This window comes from Procambarus clarkii, chromosome 22 (assembly GCF_040958095.1).
Source record: "Procambarus clarkii isolate CNS0578487 chromosome 22, FALCON_Pclarkii_2.0, whole genome shotgun sequence".
Lineage (NCBI taxonomy): Eukaryota > Metazoa > Arthropoda > Malacostraca > Decapoda > Cambaridae > Procambarus > Procambarus clarkii.
Window position 1 is genome coordinate 11,669,625 of NC_091171.1, and position 26,692 is coordinate 11,696,316.

Consider the following 26,692-nt stretch of genomic DNA (forward strand, 5'->3'; position numbering starts at 1 on the left):
TTGGGCACCATACCAGTTTATTTGTACAAGTATGGTGAATAAAACAGGTAGATATTTATATATAATGTGTGTATATAGTGTAATAACACCACACAGTATTGTTGGAGGAGAAATATTAGTGCGTCTGGCCTTGAGGGCGGCCGCCGATCAGCTGCCTTTACTCACCATACAAGCTTAGATGTACAGTTATGGTGAACAAAACATGTAGATACTTATATATAACGTCTGTATATAGTGAATTATAGCAAAAACATTATTGTGGGAGGAGAATGTGGGTGAGTAAGATGACTGGAGTGAGGGTGTGAGTGGCTGGCTGGTACACGGCGGTCACTCCTCGTTACTTTTTGACTCATAATAGCTACTTAGTGGTTCGTTATAGTGAACAAAACATGCAGATACTTTTATATAACCTGTGCTTATAATGTAATAACCGACAAAGTATTTGTTCACCAATTGATGAACATAATTGAATCAACAATATGCACACCATATTTTTGAGTACAGCAATGATTCACTCATTTTATTATATAAATATATCAAACTACAGGCATACCTTAGAATACGAGTTTAATCCGTTCCTGGAGACGCCTCGCATTCCGAAAACTCGCATTCCGAAGTTAATTTCCCCATAAGAAATAAAGGGAAATGAATTAATCCGTTCCTGACTACCCCAAAAACCCCACATCAAACTAAATTTTTATACCTAATTTACCTAATTCATCTAAATAAACCTACAAAACTATGTTCCAGTTATTACTTACCTTGCTGTCGAGTGCTGTAGGCGTATGGAAGATGGTGAGGAGGGGGGAGGAGGAGAGGAGTTACTGTTTGGAAGGGGAGTCCCCTTCCATAATCACATCGCATAACCCCATGCCTTGTAACACTATGGATACCACATCTCTTTCTAAATTTTTCAAACCAGCCCCTGCTTGCCTTAAACTCTTTCTTATCTGCATCACTCGTTGCAGGGGTATTCTTTAGAAGGTCTTCGTGCAACACCCTGGCTTTCTCACAAATAATGGCCTCCGAAACACTATCACCCCTCAACTCCTTGTCGTGTATCCAAATTAATAACAACTTTTCCACTTCTTCAAGTATTTGTGGTCTTTGTGCCGTTAATGTTCTTACTCCTTTTGCCACTTTAGCACCCATAATCTTATTTTTCTTCTTAAGTATAGTGCATATTGTTGATGTGGCTTTGTTGTACTGCCTACAAAGTTCAACAACACGTGTACCGTTCTCATGCTTCCGAATGATCTCTTGTTTCTCCTCTATTGTCATCCTCACATGAGCTTTCTGGCCTTTATCCTTACCACTGGCTTTCTTGGGACCCATGGTGAGATATATAATAACAAATTGTATAGACAAATCACCAAAAATCCAACAAAACACTGAAAATCCGCGAGAAGAATTGATGTGGGGGTAGTCACTGAGCGCGAGACAATGGTAAACTGAGGGGCGGCGGGGCAGAGGGGCGACGATCGCCGAACCACCACGCGCTAGGTCAGCCTGTACGCGTATCAACAAACTCGCGTCCCGAAGTAACCCTCGCCTTCCGAGACAAATTTTTGGAGTAAATACTGTTCGCTTTCCGAAAACCTCGCATACAGGGACAATCGCATTCCGAGGTACCACTGTACACACTATTGAATAATATTACAGCAAAAAAAGTATGAAAAATCAATCAGACATTGAAATAATTCGGTAATTATCTCTTTGTGGCAACTCTGGCCTGACAGCTTGCGAGCAACAGACCGCCTGGGACGCATGCTGAGTCAGCGCCTATAATTTGCCAGACTTCCCCGCCCTATAGCGGGCAATATATGCCACTTACGATTTTTTTATTATTTTTCCCGTGATCAGTGAACACAAATTAACAGGTTAGAAAGAAAAATAATTTTTTTTTTTTTTTCAAAATGACATGTGCCTGTGGGGATGACAGGATATTAAACCCCGAGCATGTTAAGGGTTAATAAACATTGCTTGGCATTCATACTCGCATATGTGAAAGTTATAGGTCAATATGTGTTCAAATGAAGTCAAGAAAAAATAACCCCCCTCCCCCCTCCCTAAAATAGGGATGAGGATAATGGATCAATAAGGATAGTATGTATACTGTATATAAGTGATTAAACCCCGCATCTGGTCCCCGTTCATCAATACAACCTAAAGAGACAAAGAAAATGGTTTTAAAGTCTGTAAATAACACTGCCAAATTAAATTAAAAGTTACAAATACTGTACTGTCGCGTGTGGATGATTTACACGTTGACCAATTTCGTTCTAACTTAGTAGAGGATTTGCATTCTCCAAGATGTAGAAGCCACAACAAAATCAGATGAGAAACAGGAGAAAAAAAATGTTGGACATTGATGGAAGTAACAGATTGGCATAGGGCAATTTTTGTATGAAATATAAGAAAATACAGCATAATAACTTACAGGGGTACCACAGTTTAAGAACTTAATTTGTTCCTAGAGACAGCTCGTAACCCGAAAATTCGTAAACCAAAGGTAATTCCCCATAAGAAATAATGGGGAATTATTTCCCCATTATTAATGGGGAAATAATTCCCCATCATTAATCGTTCCTGACTACCCAAAAACTTCACTTCAAACTAAATCTTATACCTAATTCATCCAAATCTACACAAAAAAAGTATGTTCAAGTTATTACTTACCCTTGCTGATAACTGCTGTTAGCATATGGAAGATGGTGAGGAAGGGGGAGGAGGAGAGGTGTTATTGTTTGGAAGAGGAGTCCTTTCCAATATAACATCAGGCAGTAAAGATTTTTCTGGAGTGCATACACTGGAACATTTTGCCTGCATACCACTTGGACCTGCTTGTGGCTCACTGCTTGCTTGCTTGTCTTACTAAGAATCTGTCTAAAGACACTTGTTTTTCCCTACACTTTAACACTTGTCTGTAATAAGACATCACATTACCATTTAAAAGGTCAATGCAATGGCCTGCTACAGCTTTATCTGGGTGAGTTTTTTCAACAAAACTTTGCAGTTCTTCCCATACTTCACACATTTTTTTAATGAGGCAGGGACATCCTCTACTGCCTCTACTCACAACTATTTTCTTAGGTTGAACCTTACCACTGGCTTTCTTGGGACCCATGGTGTGATATATAACATCAACTTTTATGCTCAAATGGCCAAAAAACTGTAAATCCTTGTGATGAATTCTGGCGAGATAGTCACTGGGCGCGAGGCACTGGTAAACTGAGGCGCGATTGCCGTGCCACCACGCGCTAGGTTAGCCCGTACGTGTATTAACAAACACGTAGCCCAATGTAATGCTCGTATTCCAATGCAAATTTTCTAAACAAATTGGGCTCGTAACCCGAAAAACTCGTAAACAGGGACGTTCGTAACCCAAGGTTCCACTGTACATACTTATTATTTGTTATTATCTAATACTCATCAATGATAGAAAGGCACCAGCTGCATATCCACTTTGTAGATCTTCCTTACGACTATTCTTCTTCTTTGTGTGTCGGACAGGTGCTTGCGTCTCTATTATTACATTATCCCTCAGTTCCATTTAATAGGAGCTGTTCTCCTTATCATCAAAACATTATTTTTTTGTTTATATATAAACACAAAATCTATTTCTTAACATATTGGAATGAAACTTTGATGATGCTTATGATAAATAATTGGAGTTTTGTTTAATATTTTCATGTAATTTTCATATAATTCAAATATTTGTTGAAGTCCCGGCCCCTTAAAAGAATCAACATGAGAACATGAAACAATGGGTATAAATTGGATAAGTATACATTTAGGAAAGACCTGGGAGAATACTGGTTCGGTAACAGGGTTGTGTATTTGTGGAACCAATTACAGTGTAACATAAGAGAAGTAGGATCCCTTGATTGTTTCAAGAGTAGGTTAGGCACATTTGAAGGAGATTGGGTGGATGCAAATATGGGGTGCATCTATCAGGGCTGGGGTTGTTGCTGTTGCGAACTCATTTGAACCAGTGGTTAGAGGTGTTTGTTTGGGTTTAAACTGTTAGTAGATAGTGGTATGGGAATTGATTTGGAGGAAGGAGATAATAAAAGTATGTGTTTGAGGGAGAAAGGAATTGGCAAAATGATCAGGGAAATTGAAGGGCCTCAAAATAACAATTCACTTAGGGTATATTACACTAACAGTAGAAGTCTAAGAAATAAAATAAACAAATTAAATGCTCTTGTCTGCACAGAAAAAATAGATATCGCGCTTACCGAAACGTGGATGAATGTAGAAAATAGAGAACTATTAGCTGAATATCAAATAAATGGATTTAAACTATTTCACACAGATAGATATATTAGACGAGGAGGGGGAGTAGCCATATACGTTAGGGACAATTTGAAATGTAGTCTCAAAGAGGGAATCAAGTCTGAGCCACACACAGAAACTATTTGGATAGAATTAAACGAAAAAGCAAATAATATTATAATAGGAGTTATATATAGGCCACCAAATTTAGACAGAATGGAAGCAAAGTATCTATGGGATGAAATATCTAGAGCATCTAGATCTAACAGTATTTATGTCATGGGTGACTTTAATTTTAGTGGAATAAACTGGTTGAACAAAACAGGGAATAATGAAGCAGAAGATTTTCTAGAATTAATTGACAATTGCTTTCTTATGCAACACATTAAGGAACCAACGCGGGAAAATAATATTTTAGATTTAGTGTTAACTAACAGGGAAACACAAATTAAGGACATCGAAATAGGGAATGAGCTAGGGAACAGTGATCATAAAGAAATCAGATTTGGCATAGAATGGAATAGATCTGTAGGAGAAAATTCTGTTAAAGTACCTGATTTTCGAAAAGCTAATTTCAATAACCTAAGAAATTTATTGGGTCAAATAGATTGGAAAGTCTTGGGTATGGGGTATGGGCCGGTCTTAGAGCTAGACGTGAACCCAGCGATAGGTGACGTAAAAGGGGTTTTCGATGTGGACTCAAAATATAACCTATTTAAAAATATTCTAAGTGAAGCCCAGGAACGTAGTATACCATATAAATTGAATAGATCGAATACTAAAGATCCAAAGTGGATAACAAAGGATCTGAAGAACCTTATTGGTGAAAAGAGTGTGTGTGATACAAAAGGATGTATGAAAATGGGGAAGTCAGTTTAGAACAGGAATTCGTACAACTGGTTAGAAATACTAAAAAAGAGATAAGGAAAGCAAAAAGAAACTATGAAGTTCGCATAGCAGAGCAAGCAAAGACAAATCCTAAAGGGTTTTTCCAGTTATACCGGACAAAGACTAAGGAAAGGATAGGTCCATTAAAAACTGAGACAGGTCAAATAACAGATAATGATGAAGAGATGAGTAGTATTTTTAATAAATATTTTATATCTGTATTTACTAAAGAGGAACTTAACAATATGCCTTCAGCCGAACAAGTATATGTGGGTGGGGACAAGGACAGGTTGACTTGTTTAGCAGTTACCAGGGAGGATGTAATTAAACAAATAGTTAAACTCAAACCAAACAAATCCCCAGGGCCGGATGAAGTGTTTGCCAGGGTGCTTAAAGAATGCAAAGAGGAGCTTTGCGACCCACTGTCTACCATATTTAATAAATCAATAGAGTTAGGCAGAGTGGCAGAGTTATGGAAAGTTGCTAATGTGATACCAATTTTTAAGAAAGGAGATAGATCACTTGCGTCAAACTATCGACCAATTAGCCTAACGTCTATTGTGGGAAAGTTACTTGAATCTATAATTGCAAATAAAATTCGTCTTCATCTTGAAAAACACAAATTAATAAATGAGTCGCAACATGGTTTTACAAATGGCCGTTCATGTTTAACAAATTTGTTATCTTTTTATTCCAGCATAGTTGAGGCAGTTGATAGTGGTAAGGATTGTGATGTCGTGTACCTTGACTTTAGCAAAGCTTTTGATACGGTGCCACATGAAAGACTGATTAAAAAAATAGAGGCTCATGGTATTGGAGGTGCTATATTAAGTTGGATTAGGGCATGGCTATTCCAAAGAAAACAGAGTTAGTATAAATGGGGTTAAGTCAGGGTGAGAAAATGTTGTAAGTGGAGTGCCTCAGGGCTCTGTCCTGGGACCTCTGTTGTTTATAATATATATAAATGATTTAGATTCAGGTTTGAGTAGCAACATTTGCAAATTTGCCGGTGATACAAAAATCGGCAGGGAAATTAACACGAAAGAAGACTCACTATCACTTCAAGTTGATCTAAATAGGGTTTTGAAATGGTCAAAGGATTGGCAGATGCAGTTTAATGCTGATAAATGTAAAGTTTTGAGGCTAGGTAATGATGATAGAGTTACAAGATACGAGCTAGATGGTGTTGAGATTGCGAAGTCGAATTGCGAAAGGGATCTGGGAGTTATGATAAGAATATAAAACAAAAGGATCAATGCATGAATGTTCGTAATAAGGCAAATAGGACACTGGGATTTATTAATCGAAGCGTTAGTAACAAGACACCTGGTGTGGTTCTTAAGCTATATCTTGCTCTGGTTAGGCCCCATTTAGATTATGCAGTTCAGTTTTGGTCGCCGTACTATAGAATGGATATAAATTCACTTGAACGTGTCCAGCGTAGGATGACTAAGTTAATTCCCCAAATTAGAAATCTTTCATATGAAGAAAGATTAACAAAGCTTAAATTGCATTCACTGGAAAGGCGAAGAGTTAGGGGTGACATGATAGAGGTTTACAAGTGGATGAATGGACATAACAAAGGAGATATTAATAGGGTATTAAAAGTATCAACACAAGACAGAACACAAAACAATGGGTATAAATTGGATAAGTTTAGATTTAGGAAAGACTTGGGTAAATACTGGTTCAGTAACAGGGTTGTTGATTTGTGGAACCAGTTACCGCGTAACGTGGTAGAGGTGGGGTCCCTCGATCGTTTCAAGCGCGGGTTGGACAAGTATATGAGTGGGATTGGGTGGTTATAGATAGGAGCTGCCTCATATGGGCCAATAGGCCTTCTGCAGTTACCTTTGTTCTTATTTAGGTGTGGCCTCGTATGGGCCAATAGCCTTTCTGCAGCTATCTTCATTCTTATGTTCTTTACACTGCCTACGTGAGACCAGTCCTAGAGTATGCCATCCCATCTCCGAGTCCCTACCTAAAGAAACATAAGAAAACTGGAAATGGTTCAGAAGTTTGTGATGACTCAACCCAAAACTGCGAGAGATGGTATATGAAGAGTGAAAGAACTGAACTTGACAATGCTAGAAAAAAGGAGAGAGGGAAGACATAAAAAAAAAACTATAAAATACTTAAGGGGATTGACTAGGCAGAAATAGAAGAAATGTTCACATTGAATACCAATAGAACGATGGGGCATGTGTGGAATCTTGAGACTGAATCACAGAGATGTTAGAAAGTTTTCATTTAGTGTAAGAATATTGGGAAAATGGAATAATCTTAAGGAGCAGGTTGGGAAAGTAAACTCCAGTCATAATTTTAAAAGTAGATATTATAGGGAAACAGGACAGGACTTGTTGCTGTAAACAACTGAAGGCTAGAATGGCAGGGCCCAAAAGCTAATGCTTGATCCTGCAGGCACAAATAGGTGAGCGCGCGCACACATACATATATACCAACCCATCCTTCTTTTTAGATAGTAGTTTTTGTAACTATGTGCACCATAGTACAAAGATTTACATACTAAGCAATTAATAGAATTTGGTACAGCAGTATTCACTTTATTGAGTCCAAAAAATGAAGCCAAAAAATAAACTTAAAAATTCCTAGGCCTAGTATAGGACACATGTACTATATTAGACCTTAGATATCGTGTATTAGGCCTAGGAAAGTTAGGTTAGTTTATTTTGTCTCTGCAACATAAATAGAAAATCTTTTCTAGTTTGTCTAAATTCAGTAGTAACGATTTCTACTTTCTAATTGTGTTGTATGTTTATATATGTACTATGTTCCTTATCATTACTGTAAGTACAGTACTACCAAAACAGGAGGATGGGCTGTATTTACATACACATGTGCATACACAGAGATGACTACGTGCTTTCCAGATACCTTAAACCAAGACTGTACAAATACCCCGTTGTGTGCAGATACAGTAAGTGGTCAAATCCACAAGGGCCGTGACGAGGATTCGAACCTGCATCTGGGAGCATCCCAGACACTGCCTTAATCGATTGAGCTGCGACAGGGTTAAAAGGGGACCCCTTTTAACCCTGTCGTAGCTCAGTCGATTAAGGCAGTGTCTGGGATGCTCCCGGGCGCAGGCTCAAATCCTCGTCACGGCCCTTGTGGATTTGTTCATTTGATGCATCACATTAGTGTGATCTCTGTGTGTGACAGTAAGTGGTTTTTCATCCTAAAAATCTAGTGGACAAAATTTAACTTTTTTTGTACTCATCAATATGAGAAGTTCTGATCTTTTTATGAAGCTGAAAATTATTATTAATGGTGCACGGTTATTCATATGGTAGAGGTGGTGGATGTAAAGGGTGTTGGGTTGACTGAAATGGAGAGGGATGGTGATGAGGTACCCTCAGATGTTGAAGTACATGTACCACTCCCACACTGCATTATTAACACTTTGCACTTTAGCTTTACTCACTTTTCTTGGACTGTCAGAAAGTGTGTGACAGAGACTGTTTCATAAGTTAGAGAAACAAACTGGAGTAAGTGGTAAGGTGCTCCAGTGGATAAGGGAATACCTAAACAACAGGAAGCAGAGAGTTACTATGAGAGGTGAGACCTCAGACTGGTGTGATGTCACCAGCGGAGTCCTGGTGGCTACTAGGGTTTAACTCGAGCAAGTGCAAAGTGAAGAAGATAGGCATAGGGAGCAGAAGGCTGAACACAAGTAACCAGCTGGGAGAGGAAATCCTTCAGGAGTCAGGAAAAGAGAAATGGGGGTTGATATCACACCAGACCTGTCCCCTGAAGCCCACATCAAGAGGATAACATCAACGGCATAAGCAAGGCTGGCGAACATAAGAACTGCCTTCAGAAACTTGTGTAAAGAATCATTCAGAACCTTGTATACCTCATATGTCAGACCAGTACTGAAATATGCTGCTCCAGCTTGGAGTCCACATCTACTCATACACAAAATGAAGCTAGAAAAAGTTCAGAGGTATGCCACCAGGCTAGTCCCCGAGTTGAGAGGTATGAGCTACGAGGAAAGATTGCTGGAACTGAACCTCACGACAATGGAAGACAGAAGAGTTAAGGAAAACATGATCACTACTTACAAAATTCTCAGAGGAATTGACAGGGTAGATAAAGATAAACTGTTTAGCATGGGTGGGATGTGAACAAGGGGAAACACATGGAAACTTAGTGCCCAAATGAGCCACAGGGACATTAGAAGGAATTTTTTCAGTGTCAAGAGTAGTTAACAGATGGAATGTATTAGGCAGTGATGTGGTGGAGGCTGACTCCATACACAGTTTCAAATGTAGATATGATAGAGCCCAGTAGGCTCAGGAATCTGTACACCAGTTGATTGACAGTCGAGAGGCAGGACCAAAGAGCCACAGCTCAACCCCTGCAAGCACAACTAGGTGAGTACACACACATGCTCACTCACTCACTCACTCTCATTCATTCATTCATTCATTCATACATATACACATTTACTCATATTTATATATACTGTACTAGTACATATATTTCTTTTTTCAGCAACAGACAGTGAAGAATATGATTCTGATGACGAAGTTCAATCAACATCTGCAAATAATTCCCTCACAACAAAATCCTTAGTTGAAAAAGGAAATGAATCTGAGAGTAGTGACAATGGAGAAGGAGCTGGTGAACCATGTGCTATCTGCCTTGGACGTATGAAAGGAGAAATTGGATCACCGGAAGGCTGTGAACATTCATTTTGCCTTGAATGTATTCTCGAGTGGTCAAGAGTAAGTTTGTATATAAAGATTTTGATAATTTCAATCTAAAATATAATAATAAATCTTCACTTTGTGTTGGTGAAAGAAATCCTATGATGATGTTTCTTTTCTAAACAGTCTGCTCTTACTCCACATTTGTGCACAGGACATCATTTGTTTCACAAACTTTTGACATATTCTGCTCTTAGGGTTAAATTTTACGTTATTCTCTTATGTATTGGGAATATAAAGATATCAGACTTCAATCTTTAATGCCTTACTTTAATGCTTTTGGATTTTCAGTGAAGATTTCTTTGCAAAGTGTTCTTTATCTTGCATAATCTCAGCTTATTAAATGTTTTAGGGTTGGAGCTCTTTAGCTCTTCTCTTAATTGTTTAAAATTAGTCATTATTCTTATTTTCTAGGAACTTTATTGTTAATATTTTATTTTCATTGTGACATAATGGAAAGTAGACGTCAGATCCAGTACACATACCTGTACTTGTTATTAAATACTCGCATGCATTAATACAAAAATGTCAATCTTGAAGTCATTTTTTATATTTAGTTATTTGATGCTTAAAATAATCCTTTAAATTTATACAGTATTTACAAATTCTTCAAATTTTATAAACAGACAAATAACAGCTGCCCTCAAGATCGGACACCATTTTTGTTGGTGTTGGTGCGCCAGCGCATTGGGGGGCGTGTTATCCGACGAGTTACCGTTAAGGAAGTAAAGCCTGATGACCTTCCACCAGAGGAACAGGAGGACCACACCTTCTGTGAGGTAAGTAGATATTTATAAATCTTTAAAACTGGCTCTGCTGTTCTTCATTGATAACGGGAAATAAAAATAAAACTCCATAATTTTTGTTTGATAAAATTTTCTCTTAACACTTTCGCGCTTTATATTAGAGATAACTCGTCACTGGTTTTTCTTACGATTCCGCATAACAGCCTACTTTTCTCGTCAATCGAAAAAATATTTCTATAAATTCCATTTTTTAACCGAAATGGATGGGGATACTTTTGTTTTGTAGAGAATTTATTTGCGAATTTTTTGGTACCAGAATGAATATTATATCACATAAACTTCTATGAGTAAAAAAAAAATACACAAAGTATGTTTGGGGGTGTGGCGAGCGTGTGGCAGTGGGTTCCCTTTAGCCGTTGATATATCCAACACGTGGGAAATATTTGTATGTGTTATGTATATGTCTGTGTAGGGAATTTTACTGCGATCACTGTCATACAAATTATAAAATGTTTCAACAAGTATAAACATGACAAACATCAAACGAACGAAAACAATGCGTTCGTTTCTGCCGCGAACGCATACTGAGCGACGTGGTTCTATATTTGGCGCTTCTCTTACACATGCTTTGTACAAATGTTATACAGTTCATCTTATAGAAAATTTTATTGCGAACACATTGGTATAAAAAAGAAATACGTACATAGAAAAGTAGGGTCAGGAAACGTATAAACTTTCCAAGCATGATTTCCCACCTGTGTTTTCGCCAGTGCGCTCGCGGCTAACTACTCTCCACTTCACACACTCTTGCGGGTGGGCAATTACCTATATTAAACATTCATATGCATATGTCCGTGTAGAGAATTTTATTGCGATTCCAATGATACCAAAATTAGCGATGTAGGACAACTGTAGGCTTCGCAACCATTAAGAGAGTGGAAACATTTTGTTGCTGTTTGGCGCTCTCGGCGAGTGATCTGCATAGTTTTTTATTTGGTGTTGATACTCCTTATGCTTGGGCGGCATTTTATAGGTATGCTCTTATAGACAATTTCATTGCGAACACAGTGATACCAAATTTAAATACGTGCGCCTTCAATTATTGTCAGGACAGTCAAAAGAGTGTACACTTTTTCGGTCTTACCGCGTAGGCGCGCGAAGTGCCGAAAGCATCTGGGGTATTGTTTTTTTTTGAGCGCCGAGAGCGCGAAAGTGTTAATTTTCCTTACGAGAAGACTTGAAGTGCTGTACAGACAGAAACTAGAAAGTTGTTGATTTTTTTTTTCCTTGTGAGAAGTGAAGATGAATTCATGACATCAACATGAATTTGCAGAGCAATGTGTTTTGTATGTGCATTTGTTTTGCTTATTTACATACACTTTCACTATCCAGTTTCACTTTCGTGGGGTGAGGAGGCATCCGCCTAGAAAATAAGAGGTGAGTAACATAAGATGTTACTGATAATAAATAATAAGAGCATTACAAATATTACTCATACTTTACATCATTAATGACACTGTAAAATATACAGTATAACTTCACATAAATAAGCAATCCCACAATCCAATAATCATCTATAGCAGCGGCACCACTTCATAAAACCAGGCGTACCGTTCTCTTTATGGATTGTTATCTACAATACATAACAGTGCATTTTCTCCTGTCTTCAATCTAGTCTTATTGCTTACCCTAGTGCATTTTCTCCTGTCTTCAATCTAGTCTTATTGCTTACCCTAGCCTATGTGTTGTCCACTCTCACTTCCTACTTCCTCACTCATGTTGTTCTCCCACTTTCCTCCCTCGAATTCACTCTTCACCTGTCTACCAAAATTAAAAGAACAATTTGTTCTTGTTGACAGAGAAAATGGCACCAGGGATCCCATCACAATGCTCATACTGTTCAAATTGCTTGTGCTGTCCTGCTTTGAGTAATGTTTCATACTCACTTCTCCCTTCATAGCAGAAGAGATAGCTGAAATAGAGGGAATACAGAGAACATATACAGCTCACATAGACACAATAAAGCCCCTAAACTATTGGGACCGTCTCAAAGTATACTCTAGAAAGGAGACGAGAGAAGTACCAAATAATATATACTGTGTATGGAAGATACTGGAGGGCCCGGTTCCTAATTTGCACAGTAAAATAACATGATGCTGGAGTGAACGATATGGAAGGAAATGTAGAATTGAACCAGTGAAGAGTAGAGGTGCCATTGACATAATCAGAGAACACTGTATGTACATAAGAGGTCCACGGTTGTTAAATATATCCCCCAGCATGTATATGAAATATTGCCGGAACAAAAGTGGAAATCTTCAAGAAAAACTAGACAGTTTTCTTCAAGAAGTGACAGACCAACCGGGCTGTAGTGGATATGTGGTCCTGCGGCCCACCCTTAGCAACAGCCTGTTGGACCAAGTTATCACAAGTCAAGCCTGGCCCCGAGCTGGGCTTGGGGAATAGGAGAATTCCTAGAACCTCATTTAGGTAGAATCAAGGTGGTGAGTTAAGAAAATAGAACAAATTATAGGCGAGTTTGGTCGTTGTAAGTTGAGAAAGTGTTAGACAGGGAATTTCTGGACACAAAAATTTAACTAACAAATGCTGTAATTAAATTTCAAAAAATTTCTAAGGGAAAATAGGTGTTATTGTTTTTAATAAAAAAATAAAAATAATTATTTCAGTGCTATGAAAAACTTGGAGATTATGAGGTTAATACGGTATATATTAAGTGCAAATTACTGTTGCCTTACTCTTGGTTTGTCATGTTGACAGTGGCAAAGTTATGCTTATTGGCACCTCCTCCCTCCCCAGCCAAAATAAGAAAAGAATCAAATATTTTGTTCCTATGATGCTACAGAAAAACATATGTAGGGTATGGGAAAATGACAAAGAAATTGTAGTTGTCTTACTTTGAGCCTGTGATACAAAAATGTGCTTCAGCTGTGGGTTAGACACTGGCCTGTTGCACCTGATCACCCTCCTCTCGCAATATCACCATGGACTTACTGTTTGTCACTTCATGTCGCTATATCGTTCACTGCACAATGCACATGGTCTAACAGGATGCTGAACTCTCATTACAAATAATGAAATGTTTACAAATATCTTCAAATAATCCATGAATGTCCTGTTAGAAGAGATACCAGGACATTTAGTCAGTGATGTGGCGAGATGGAAGCTGCTTACATGTTGTCCTCAAAGTGGTTCTCTGGATACCAAGGAAGTGGCAAATTTTTGTGTATGATGCCACTGTACCCAGAGATCTCTGATGATTGGAAGCACATCTATACACCAGCTGATTTGATCTCATAACCCATAAATCAAACTCATAAGTGCAATCCAGTGGTTCAGCATGCCACATTTCTGCATATTTTAATTTTGAATCTGTTTTCCTAACAATGCACATGCTTCTCAGATTGACCATTTCTGCTGCTTTAACTTTTGATTTTCACTTTCATATCACACCGATGTACAACCCTACATAAGTCTGCAGTACCTCTTCTTCATTCTGACCTCTAGCTGCTTCTATTCCTATCTTGCTTCTCTCCTTATTAAAGCTTTTATTGCGCTAGCTGTTTCTTATTAACCCTACTGTCAACCTCAACTGCAAAGATAGCTCTTTTTCATCAGTCACACATCCTAGGTACTTAAACTGATCAAACACTTCCAATCACGTTTGTTTCACAGACGTTGTTTCATTATTCTCCACCACATGCCTCAGTAAAATGTTTGATTATGTAGTCTCTTTAGCTCTCTTCCTTTCTGCTTGAATAAATGTATCAGCTGCATATTTCAAATTTGACATACTGCACTCAAATTACTAATAATTGGCCTCTTTATCTAGATTTAATTTCGCCTTCCATTTGTATGTGGCCTACCTCATATAGCCTACTTTTATCTATGTTATCTCCTATATTATTTCTTCATCTCAGTTTCTCTCTCTGTATTCAGCACTTTATTTATAACAGTCTGTGTTTGTTCTTGTATGTATCCTAAATATAAGAGCTTGTTCTGCCTTATTGTCATTGTTTCCATTTCATACACACTTTGGTATGTTGCACTGCTGTACAGCGAACTATAACATTTCCTGTCTTCTTATCCTTTCTACTTTCTTCAGTGCTGATACCCTTGTTTGTTTCTCCCTTTTACACCTTTCTGTTATTATGTCAACCATTAATCACTGATTTTTTAAGTACACACAACTATTTTCTCTAGTCGCAGTATTAGTCCCAATATTTTTTTTTTTTTTTTGTATACTGTGTAAATACAAACATCACAACAAGAATCTATAAAGTTGACTAGAAGGAATTTTTTAAAACACGAGATGTAAATTCGAGCTAAAAAACAAAGGTGCTGAAAAAAATCAATAAAAGTTGATGACCAAACCACACAATAGAAGATGGAGCAACAATAACGTTTTAGCTCATCCTGGACCATTATCAAGTAATTATCACATACGACTTGATAATGGTCCAGGATGGACCGGACTTCATTTCTCACGCTTCTGATGTGTGGTTTGGTCATCACTACTTCTGCCACATTATTGTGACTCATCGTCTGCATAAATGAAAGGTTTTTTTTTTCCTTCTTCTTTCTCAAACAGCTGCAAATGTTTGGAGTAATTTATGAGTGATGGATTTCAAAACCATCTGGAGCTTCAAAGTGTTATAGGGAAGGCAAGACACCGCGCACACACAGCATACAGTACTAACCTTGATGCCAATTTAATCAAAATAACACTATTAACCCCTCAAAATACTGCCATCAGTGTGTTGATAATATTTTGAAATGCAATTATCATGATGACATTTTTTGTTAATGTTTAAATACCAATGTTGCCCCAACCCGTTCTCGCAAATTCGTAAAGTCAATATTGACTTATTAAATAAGTGCATAGGTGACATACTAAACATAATAGATACCCTTAAAAAGCTTCATAAAAAACACCGACCTTACCTAACTTTGTTAGTATCTTAAGATAAGCATCTTATAGCTTCGTAATTACAATTGTTACTTAACCTATTATAGGTATAGGTTAAGTAATAATTGTAATTACGAAGCAATAAGATGCTTATCTTAAGATACTAACAAGGTTAGGTAAGGTCGGTGTTTTCTATGAAGCTTTTTAAGGGTATCTATTATGTTTAGTATATCACCTATGCACGTAGTTAATAAGTCAATTGACTTTACGAATTTGCGAGAACGGGTTGGTTGCCCATATGGTCTAGTTTAGTTAATTTATTATGCACCCCCCATACCCATCCTGTGAGCTGTAGTGAAAAGGGTTACAAGCATATGATGGACCCAGGGACAGAACCCCAAAATTCATTTAGCTAAGTAAGTTACAGTCTTGATAAGCTAGTTATAAAATTTATTGTACAGTATCTTATTACATCATCAACGGGTTCGAGGCCAATCACGGGTACATTCTCTAAGTTAAGCAACTAGCATAAGTGGAGAGCTAGTGTCATAATTGATGTTTACTTCCACTCCGCCCCCATCAAGTGGGCAGCAGTGGGTAAGTTAGTCACCCATATTTACTGCCTACAGTTAGCAAACTGGGAATATTTGGCTAAATAGTATCTCTCAGCAGTCATATGGGACCCAAAATTAATTTGGAGTCAAACATAGACTTTTCAGCTTTTATTTTCCCATCATCATAGCACTTACCTGGCCCAACATACATATCCTTAACTGATTGTGTTTGTTGATCTGTCCATGGTTGGAGGCCAGATGCTTGGGGGAATGGTCTTGGGTACAGGACAGACCTAGGCTGGTCAGGGTCAGCCTAAGTTAAAATCTTTTAGAGATATTAGCATTTACAGATGCATTTTTTCTTTTTCTGCTTCCAACCCCCCCCCCTCACCCCTTCTCCAACTATACTAAATCTAGTGTTCAGAATATGATGTTCTCCTAGGAGCCAGTGACTACTGTGTCATTTTGTTCAAAATCATAGTATATTTGAAGGAACTAGTCACAGTGAGAAACTGTGATTGGATTGAATTGTGGAAACTTGTAGATAAGAGCCTACCTACAGGAAGTTGGGTGAGAAAGAGAGGTTGGACAAGGCAGCAAATGCAATTATGCATTGGATGCAAATCCAGTGCCTGGGTATGTACATAATAGGCAAAGCGTCAACTGTGGTGAGATGGTATGAACACGCACAATGGACTTTTGAATGAAAAGTACAGTACTGTTATAGAATACATGGCCGCGTGTGAAAGTTTGTGCTGTAACTTTGGCATCAGATGAAAAATTTTGTATGCACAAGCAGAACTGCACGTACTTACTGTAAGGCAATCTGGAGATGAACAGTATGGTACAGTAATTTTAATTTGGTACAAATCCTGTCATATACCAGCTTTTTATGCTTTTTGTTTTTTATATTTATTTCAACTTTTTCATATTATTCTGAATGCATTCTGCTCTAGTTATATATTTTATTTTTACTTTCAGAGTTTTATAGAGTATAATTTTAAAAATTTAATAAGTATTGACGTTACATGGTCAAAATATAACAATATCATTATTTAGATTACTATCTTTCATTTTATTTTGTGCTTCATTTGCTCACAGTCACAGTCTGAGACCAGTCTGCTAGAGTCAAGCACAAATTAAACTGACCACTGGTTATTGTAGCAGCCCGTTCTCTCAAGTTGCCACACAGGACAAAATATAGGGCACTAAAACACATGAACCCAAGACATCCACCTTACCTTACCAACTCACACAGAAAACGGCTGTTTGTGAACTGCTACTTTTCATAACTGTACACTATATTTTGTCTGTTGCAGATAATGGCATACAAAATGCTGTGTATTCTTTGTGAGGATACATTGCTTGTAAACATCATACCCCATAGATAGGATACATTAACCGTTTGCTTAAGTTACACAAAATTGTTTAGTTATTCCTTATTTAATTGTTTACATTTTCTTAATTTAGTCTTGTCAAGAAGTACAAGAAAAAGCTTTCTTACAGTGGGGAAATGAATTCCTGAATTTGCCTGTTAGGTTTGCGGTCGGAGTGACCGTGAGGACCGGCTGCTGTTGTGTGATGGCTGTGATTTGGGTTATCACCTGGAGTGCCTTGACCCACCATTGACTCGTGTACCCATCGAAGAGTGGTTCTGTCCTGACTGCCAGGCTGTGAATAGCTCCTCGGCTGCCGCAGAGGTCTGTTTTATCATGTAGTAAGACTTTAGTTTTAAACAAATTATATAGATTTTTGTTATCATTATTATTATTATTTTTATTTGTATTCATCACTATGGTAAGATATATTTAAAAGGTTAGAAAGTTAAGTTCAGTATAAAAGAAGTTTGAATGGTTTGTATGCATGAACCAGATGCTTCGAGTTGGCTCCAAATTTACTCATACCATTGGTACAGTTGAGCTCAAAGGTGGTTTTTGTATAAACAGTGCAAATATGTATTCAATATTTGATACATAAGTAAATGAAAACATAAATAATTCTAAAGCTATTTGCTTTGAATAAAACAAAAATGCATATTCATTTTTTTATTATTACTTTACAATATGTTTAAAATTTATATATGCCTTATAAATTTTTAACAAAATAAAATATTGAATATAATATGGATCTGCTCTGTGGTATTTTGATAATTTATCGAGGCTGGAAAATTGTGCAAACTTTTTGGAAAACGCCTAGTTTCAATTAAACACCTAATTGATAAATAAAGTTTGCTGCACTCGATGTAATCCTCATGTCTATCCTTAAATTTATTGCCACTGAAACATTTAAAAAAAAAAAAGTTGAATGTAATGAAACACCTCTTTGTGGGTTGGCCTTGGTGGCTCCTTGTAGCTAGCTACACATCGATCCTTGAGAGTCCTTAATAGCTTATCAGAGATCTAAGGGCAAACCTTGCCCCCAGCCCCCCTCATCAGAGGTGCAGGGAGCAGGAGGCTCATGACCACTGTCGATACATCTCCAGAAAGGAACAAAGTAAAATAGACACCTATATTGTTCATAGAAAGTAAACAAACACTGCAGCAGATAACTTTGCAAACAAGCTACCCAGTAGTTATATCATACACCCCCACCCTAATAACAGCTGACCACCAGCAGGTGGCAGCACCATGGCAGCTGCTGGCTTCCCATGTCAACATTCATCTGTCTTAAGACCAAGAACAACCAACCAATGCACTTGGTAGGGAGGGGAGGGTCCAATGAGCAACTGAAGTCTCTTCCCCACCCTCCCATTTCTCAGTAAGGGGCATTTCTCCAGAACACTGAGGAAGTCATACCTGGCAAGATGGGAAAGGAATAAAATGTGGCTTGAAGTTTAGAAGTCTGGTAGGGAACCCAAACCTCTAACCCCCATTTTATCCCCTCATCTCCCTACCCTTTCTCTTCCTGCCATTTCATCCCCCTTCTCTATAAGTGCTAATATTTCTTAAATATTTAACTTAGGCTGACCCTGACCAGCCTATGTCTGTCCCACACCCCAAACAATTTACATGGCAAAGTTGGGCGAGGCTAGCCCAATCATCTGGCCTCCAAACTTAGACAGGCACAAACACACATACATACATACATACATACACATACACATACACATACACATACACATACACACACACACACACACACACACACACACACACACACACACACACACACACACACATATATATATATATATATATATATATATATATATATATATATATATATGATATGTCGTACCTAGTAGCCAGAACGCACTTCTCAGCCTACTATGCAAGGCACGATTTGCCTAATAAGCCAAGTTTTCATGAATTAATGTATTTTCTCTGTTTTTTTTCTTATGAAAAGAGAAAGCTACCCATTTCATTATGTATGAGGTCAATTATTTTTTATTGGAGTTAAAATTAACGTAGATATATGACCGAACCTAACCAACCCTACCTAACCTAACCTAACCTATCTTTATAGGTTAAGTTGGTTAGGTAGCCGAAAAAGGTAGGTTAGGTTAGATTAGGTAGTCGAAAAATAAATAATTCATGAAAACTTGGCTTATTAGGCAAATTGGGCCTTGCATAGTTGGCTGAGAAGTGCGTTCTGGCTACTAGGTACGACATATAATAATTAAATAAATAAATAAATAAATAAAATATATAAAATATATATATATATATATATATATATATACACACATTACAGTGGTACCTCGGAATGCGATTGTCCCTGTATGCGAGGTTTTCGGAAGGCGAGGTGTATTTACTCCAAAAATTTGTCTCGGAAGGCGATGGTTACTTCGGGAGGCGAGTTTGGATGCGAGTTTGTTGATACGCGTACAGCCGACCTAGCGCGTGGTGGTTCGGCGATCGTCGCCCCTCCGCCCCGCCGCCCCTCAGTTTATTATTGTCTCGCGCTCAGTGACTACCCCCACATCAATTCTTCTCGCGGATTTTCAGTGTTTTGTTGGATTTTTGGTGATTTGTCTATACAATTTGTTATTATATATCTCACCATGGGTCCCAAGAAAGCCAGTGGTAAGGATAAAGGCCAGAAAGCTCATGTGAGGATGACAATAGAGGAGAAACAAGAGATCATTCGGAAGCATGAGAACGGTACACGTGTTGTTGAACTTTGTAGGCAGTACAACAAAGCCACATCAACAATATGCACTATACTTAAGAAGAAAAATAAGATTATGGGTGCTAAAGTGGCAAAAGGAGTAAGAACATTAACGGCACAAAGACCACAAATACTTGAAGAAGTGGAAAAGTTGTTATTAATTTGGATACACGACAAGGAGTTGAGGGGTGATAGTGTTTCGGAGGCCATTATTTGTGAGAAAGCCAGGGTGTTGCACGAAGACCTTCTAAAGAATACCCCTGCAACGAGTGATGCAGATAAGAAAGAGTTTAAGGCAAGCAGGGGCTGGTTTGAAAAATTTAGAAAGAGAAGTGGTATCCATAGTGTTACAAGGCATGGGGTTATGTGATGTGATTATGGAAGGGGACTCCCCTTCCAAACAGTAACTCCTCTCCTCCTCCCCCCTCCTCACCATCTTCCATACGCCTACAGCACTCGACAGCAAGGTAAGTAATAACTGGAACACAGTTTTGTAGGTTTATTTAGATGAATTAGGTATAAAAATTTAGTTTGATGTGGGGTTTTTGGGGTAGTCAGGAACGGATTAATTCATTTCCCTTTATTTCTTATGGGGAAATTAACTTCGGAATGCGAGTTTTCGGAAGGCGAGGCGTCTCCAGGAACGGATTAAACTCTTATTCTGAGGTATGCCTGTATATGAACTTATGAACTAAAAACACCATACCCCAGAAGTGACTCGAACCCAGACAGCCTGGAGCACAATGCAGCTGGTTTACATGGTACCTTAACCACTCGATCAATCGTGACCGTACAAAAGAAGATGGTAGCCAAGGCTATTTTCCCCACTGTCCCGACGGTAAATGGTGATAATCTTGGGCATAGTCATTTCATCAAATCACCTCACTTTGTAGGGCCACATGCGCTACACAAAAGCAAACAAGCTTGAACTGTCCCCAAGCATATATGCGACTGAAAACTCCACATCCCAGAAGTGATTCGAACCTAGACAGCCAGGAGCACAATGCAACTGGTGTACATGGTACCTTAACCACCCGACCAACTGTGACCGTAAAAAAGATGATGGTAGCCGAGGCTATTTGCCCCACCGTCCCTACGGTGGGGGGGAAAATAAATAAATATATATATATATATTATATATATATTTTATTTATTTATTGGTAGCAGTCCTTTTTGTGAACATATGTTGTTGAATATGACCGAAAGGGTAAGATTAATGATTCTAACACGAATCTTCTCAATACTGGTATTTCTTACGTTTTTCTTCACTGTTGAGGGTAATTGAAAAATTAACTCTCCAAGGTTCATTTTCATATTTTATTTGTGATCTGATGCCTAGAAGCGTTTTGCAAGACATTTCTTACTTTTACAAAGACAATGGTCGAGTAATTACCTAAGTGTAATTACCTAAGTGTAGTTACAGGATGAGAGCTACGCTCGTGGTGTCCCGTCTTCCCAGCACTCTTTGTCATATAACGCTTTGAAACTACTGACGGTCTTGGCCTCCACCACCTTCTCACTTAACTTGTTCCAACCGTCTACCACTCTATTTGCGAAGGTGAATTTTCTTATATTTCTTCGGCATCTGTGTTTAGCTAGTTTAAATCTATGACCTCTTGTTCTTGAAATTCCAGGTCTCAGGAAGTCTTCCCTGTCGATTTTATCAATTCCTGTTACTATTTTGTATGTAGTGATCATATCACCTCTTTTTCTTCTGTCTTCTAGTTTTGGCATATTTAATGCTTCTAACCTCTCCTCGTAGCTCTTGCCCTTCAGTTCTGGGAGCCACTTAGTAGCATGTCTTTGCACCTTTTCCAGTTTGTTGATGTGCTTCTTAAGATATGGGCACCACACAACAGCTGCATATTCTAGCTTTGGCCTAACAAAAGTCATGAACAATTTCTTTAGTATATCGCCATCCATGTATTTAAATGCAATTCTGAAGTTAGAAAGCATAGCATAGGCTCCTTGCACAATATTCTTTATGTGGTCCTCAGGTGATAGTTTTCTATCTAGAACCACTCCTAGATCTCTTTCTTTATCAGAATTCTTTAAAGATTTCTTACATAATATATAGGTTGCGTGGGGTCTATGTTCTCCTATTACACACACATTCTATAACATGGCATTTATTCACATTAAATTCCATTTGCCAAGTGGTGCTCCATATACTTATTTTGTCCAGGTCATCTTGAAGGGCACGACAATCATCTAAGTTTCTTATCCTTCCTATTATCTTAGCATCATCAGCAAACATGTTCATATAATTCTGTATACCAATTGGTAGATCATTTATGTAGACAATAAACATCACTGGTGCAAGAACTGAACCCTGTGGTACTCCACTTGTGACATTTCTCCAGTCCGATACATTGCCTCTGATTACTGCCCTCATTTTTCTATCAGTCAGGAAATTTTCCATCCATGTTAGAAGCTTACCTCTCACTCCTCCAATATTTTCCAGTTTCCAGAACAACCTCTTATGTGGAACTGTGTCGAAAGCCTTTTTTAGGTCCAGATAGATGCAGTCAACCCAACCATCACTTTCTGTAAAATCTCTGGCTCGATCATAGAAACTGAGTAAATTCAATACACAGGATCTTCCAGATCGAAAACCATACTGTCAGTCTGGTATTATAATTTCTCTCCAGGTGTTCTACCCATTTAGTTTGTATCATTTTTTCCAGTATTTTGACTATTACACTAGTCAATGATACAGGTCTATAATTGAAGGGGTGTTTCCTGCTGCCACTTTTGTAGATTGGAACTATGTTAGCCTGTTTCCACACGTCTGCTATGACTCCTGTACACAGGGATGCCTGAAAGATCAGGTGAAGTGGAATGCTGAGCTCAGATGCACATTCTCTCAGAACCCATGGTGAAACGCCATCTGGGCCAGCTGCTTTGTTCTTACTGAGCTCCTTTAGCATATTTTCCACTTCATCTCTAGACACCTCTATATGCTCTATGTTGTTCTCTGGAATTCTTATAGTGTCTGGTTCTCTGAAGATTTCATTTTGTACAAACACACTTTGGAACTTTAATGTTTCACACATTTCATTTTCATTTTCTGTGAATGTTTCCCATTTTCAACCTCTGGATATTATCCTTCACCTGCAATTTGTTGTTTATGAATTTGTAAAATAGGCCCGGTTCTGTTTTACATTTATCCGCTATCCCTTTTTTAAAATTTCTTTCTGACTCTCTTCTTACTGCCGTATAGTTGTTTCTCGCATCTTTGTATCGCTGGTATGTTCGAGGGTTTGGCCTCTTCCTATACTGATTCCATTTATGTGTCTTTTGGTCTCTGGCCCTCTCACAATTTCTGTTGAACCAATCCTGTTTTCTATCCCAGCATCTCTGTTTTGGTATGAATGTTTGTGTGCCTTCATTGTATATTTTGGAAAATTGGGCATACATTTCATTTACTTCCCCGCCTAGCAACAAGTCTGACCAGTTACACTCATTAAAAAAATTTTGAAGTTCTCCATAGTGACCTCTCCTTAAATCGAGTTTATCATCTGTTTCAATGTCCCCATTTTATTCTAGATGATATCTTAAAGCATATTTAATGTCTAACAGGACGTGATCACTCTTTCCCAAGGGAGGAAGGTACTGGATGTCAAATATCTCTTCTTCTTTCTTGGTGAATACTAAATCCAGTACTGACGGTACATCTCCTTCCCTCATTCTTATGGGCTGCTTTGTGTGTTGATACAAGAATGTCTCCAGAATGAGGTTCACAAATCTGCATGTCCAAAAGTCCTCTGTTCTTGCTTCATAGGCCTCCCAGTCTATTGCTTTAAAGTTGAAGTCCCCCAGTATCAACAGTCGATTTATCTTTATCTGCTTGTGCAATAATATCTCTCATGACCATTATGAGGCCCTCTCGTTTGTCATCCAGTTCTTCCTTTGTCCATGCGTTGCTTGCTGGTGGGCTGTAGGCATTTACAATTATCAGCTTATCATCCTGATTCCAGACCTGCAATGCCATTATGTCAATATCTAGAGGGTTTTCAAATATTAACTCTCTTACCTTCAGGTGTTTTTTCACCAGTACAGCCACTCCTCCTCCCTTCCTAGTTTTCCTGTCACGTCTCCAAACTGAGTAACCTCTTGGGAATATGACTTCATTTATTATATTTCCTTCAAGTTTCATCTCTGATAATGCGACAATATCTGGGACCCAAAGCTGGATTATATCTTGCAACTCCAAAGTTTTTGACCTCACTCCATCTATGTTGGTATATACAATTTTCAGGAACATGTTCCCTTTCCTCTTTACTACCCCTTCCACTGCTGATTTTGTTGCTTTGTTTTTATGTACAAAGTGTGTGTGTATTTAATTTCGTAGCAGATGTGTGGAAACAGACTAACATAGTTTCAATCTATAAAAGTGGCAGCAGGGAAGACCCCTTCAATTATAGACCTGTATCATTGACTAGTGTACTAGTCAAAATACTGGAAAAAATAATAAAAATTAAATGGGTAGATCACCTGGAGAGAAATAATATAATATTAGACAGACAGTATGGTTTTCGATCTGGAAGATCCTGTGTATCGAATTTACTCAGTTTCTATGATAGAGCCACAGAGATGTTAAAGGAAAGAGATGGTTGGGTTGACTGCATCTATCTGGACCTAAAAAAGGCTTTCGACAGAGTTCCACATAAGAGGTTGTTCTGGAAACTGGAAAATATTGGAGGGGTAACAAGTGAGCTTCTAACATGAATGAAAAATGTTTTGACTGATAGAAAAATGAGGGCAGTAATCAGAGGCAATGTATCTGACTAGAGAAATGTCACAAGTGGAGTACCACAGGGTTCAGTTCTTGCACCAGTAATGTTCATTGTCTACATAAATGATCTACCAGATAGAATACAGAATTATTTGAACATGTTTGCTGATGATGCTAAGATAATAGGAAGGATAGAAACTTAGATGATTGTCATGCCCTTCAAGAAGACCTGGACAAAATAAGTATATGGAGCACTACTTGGCAAATGGAGTTTAATGTTAATAAATGCCATGTTATGGAATGTGGAATAGGTAAACATAGACCCCACACAACCTATAAATTATGTGAGAAATCCTTACAGAATTCTGATAAGAGATCTAGGGATGGTTCTAAATAGAAAACTATCACCTGAGGACCCCGTAAAGAAAGTTGTGCGAGGAGCCTATGCTACGCTTTCTAACTTCAGAATTGCTTTTAAATACATGGATGGCGAAATACTAAAGAAATTGTTCATGACTTTTGTTAGGCCAAAGCTCGAATATGCAGCAGTTGTGTGGTGCCCATATCTTAAGAAGTACATCAACAAACTGGAAAAGGTGCAAAGACATGCTACTAAGTGGCTCCCAGAACTGAAGGGCAAGAGCTACGAGGAGAGGTTAGAGGCATTAAATATGCCAAAACTAGAAGACAGAAGAAAAAGAGGTGATATGATCACTACGTACAAAATAGTAACAGGAATTGATAAAATCGATAGGGAAGATTTCCTGAGACCTGGAACTTCAAGAACAAGAGGTTATAGATTTAAACTAGCTAAACACAGATGCCGAAGAAATATAAGAAAATTCACTTTCGCAAACAGAGTGGTAGACGGTTGGAACAAGTTAGATGAGAAGGTGGTGGAGGCCAAGACCGTCAGTAGTTTCAAAGCGTTATATGACAAAAAGTGTTGGGAAGACGGGACACCACGAGCATAGCTCTCATCCTGTAACTACTCTTAGGTAATTACACACACACACACAGACACATACAGTATATGGTATTTAAAATATAATTATACAGCAATGTTTATTTAATTCTGAAAATTTATTCCAGGCTGAAATTGAGGACGGAGAACTTCATGACTTAATTGAAGATGGTGCTCCAAGCTCATCCCTCCCAGCCTTGCGTCCAAACCGAGCTGTTGAGAGACCAAGGCTCTTACCCCGTACCCGTGCCTCAGAAAGAGTTCGTGCTCGTATCACACGATCTCGACAGCAGAGGGCTATTATTACAGAAAATGAAATGCGAGAACAGGAAGCTCTGCTTGAGGCTATTGCAGTAAGTTTATAGTTGAATTTCTTGTTTTATGTTTGCAATACGATAATTATATATGATATGGCAGCTATAAAGAAAATGGAATGTATTACATAGTAAATACAGGTAAATATTACTTCGTACTGTTAAGAGATCTAATAATTTTCTTAGCAAAGTTTTGTTAGTCATTTCCCTGACCAGGGGCTCAGGGGTTCATACAGGACACTGCATGGACACACCAGGCTATCTTGTGTCCCACTGTGATAAAGAACTTTTCAAATGGATTTGCTGAATCATACAAAGAGTAAACCCATATCAATTTGCATTTTGTTTTTAAAGATAATTGGAATCAAAGTGCCCAAGTGGAATTATGGATTGCCAACAGGAAGGCCCTAGCATGGGGAGCTTGCACTGCTATATATATG

At 38.2% G+C, this 26,692-nt stretch overlaps 1 protein-coding gene across 5 annotated transcripts in view; it reads left to right on the forward strand.

Annotated features, from left to right (window-relative positions):
* Window positions 1–26,692, forward strand: part of LOC123757462 (PHD and RING finger domain-containing protein 1) — a 97,028-nt gene that overhangs the window by 13,172 nt on the left and 57,164 nt on the right. For 4 of the 5 annotated variants that reach the window (XR_006772753.2, XM_045741104.2, XM_045741113.2 and 1 more), the window contains exons 3-6: window positions 9,685–9,917; window positions 10,526–10,678; window positions 17,665–17,826; window positions 26,067–26,291. Coding sequence is in view for 4 of the 5 variants with exons in the window: in XM_045741104.2 (XP_045597060.2) it covers window positions 9,685–9,917; window positions 10,526–10,678; window positions 17,665–17,826; window positions 26,067–26,291 (773 nt within the window). In the remaining variant the exon portion in view is untranslated. The remainder of the gene's footprint in view (window positions 1–9,684; window positions 9,918–10,525; window positions 10,679–17,664; window positions 17,827–26,066; window positions 26,292–26,692) is intronic. The other variant, XM_045741122.2, reaches the window with a different exon arrangement.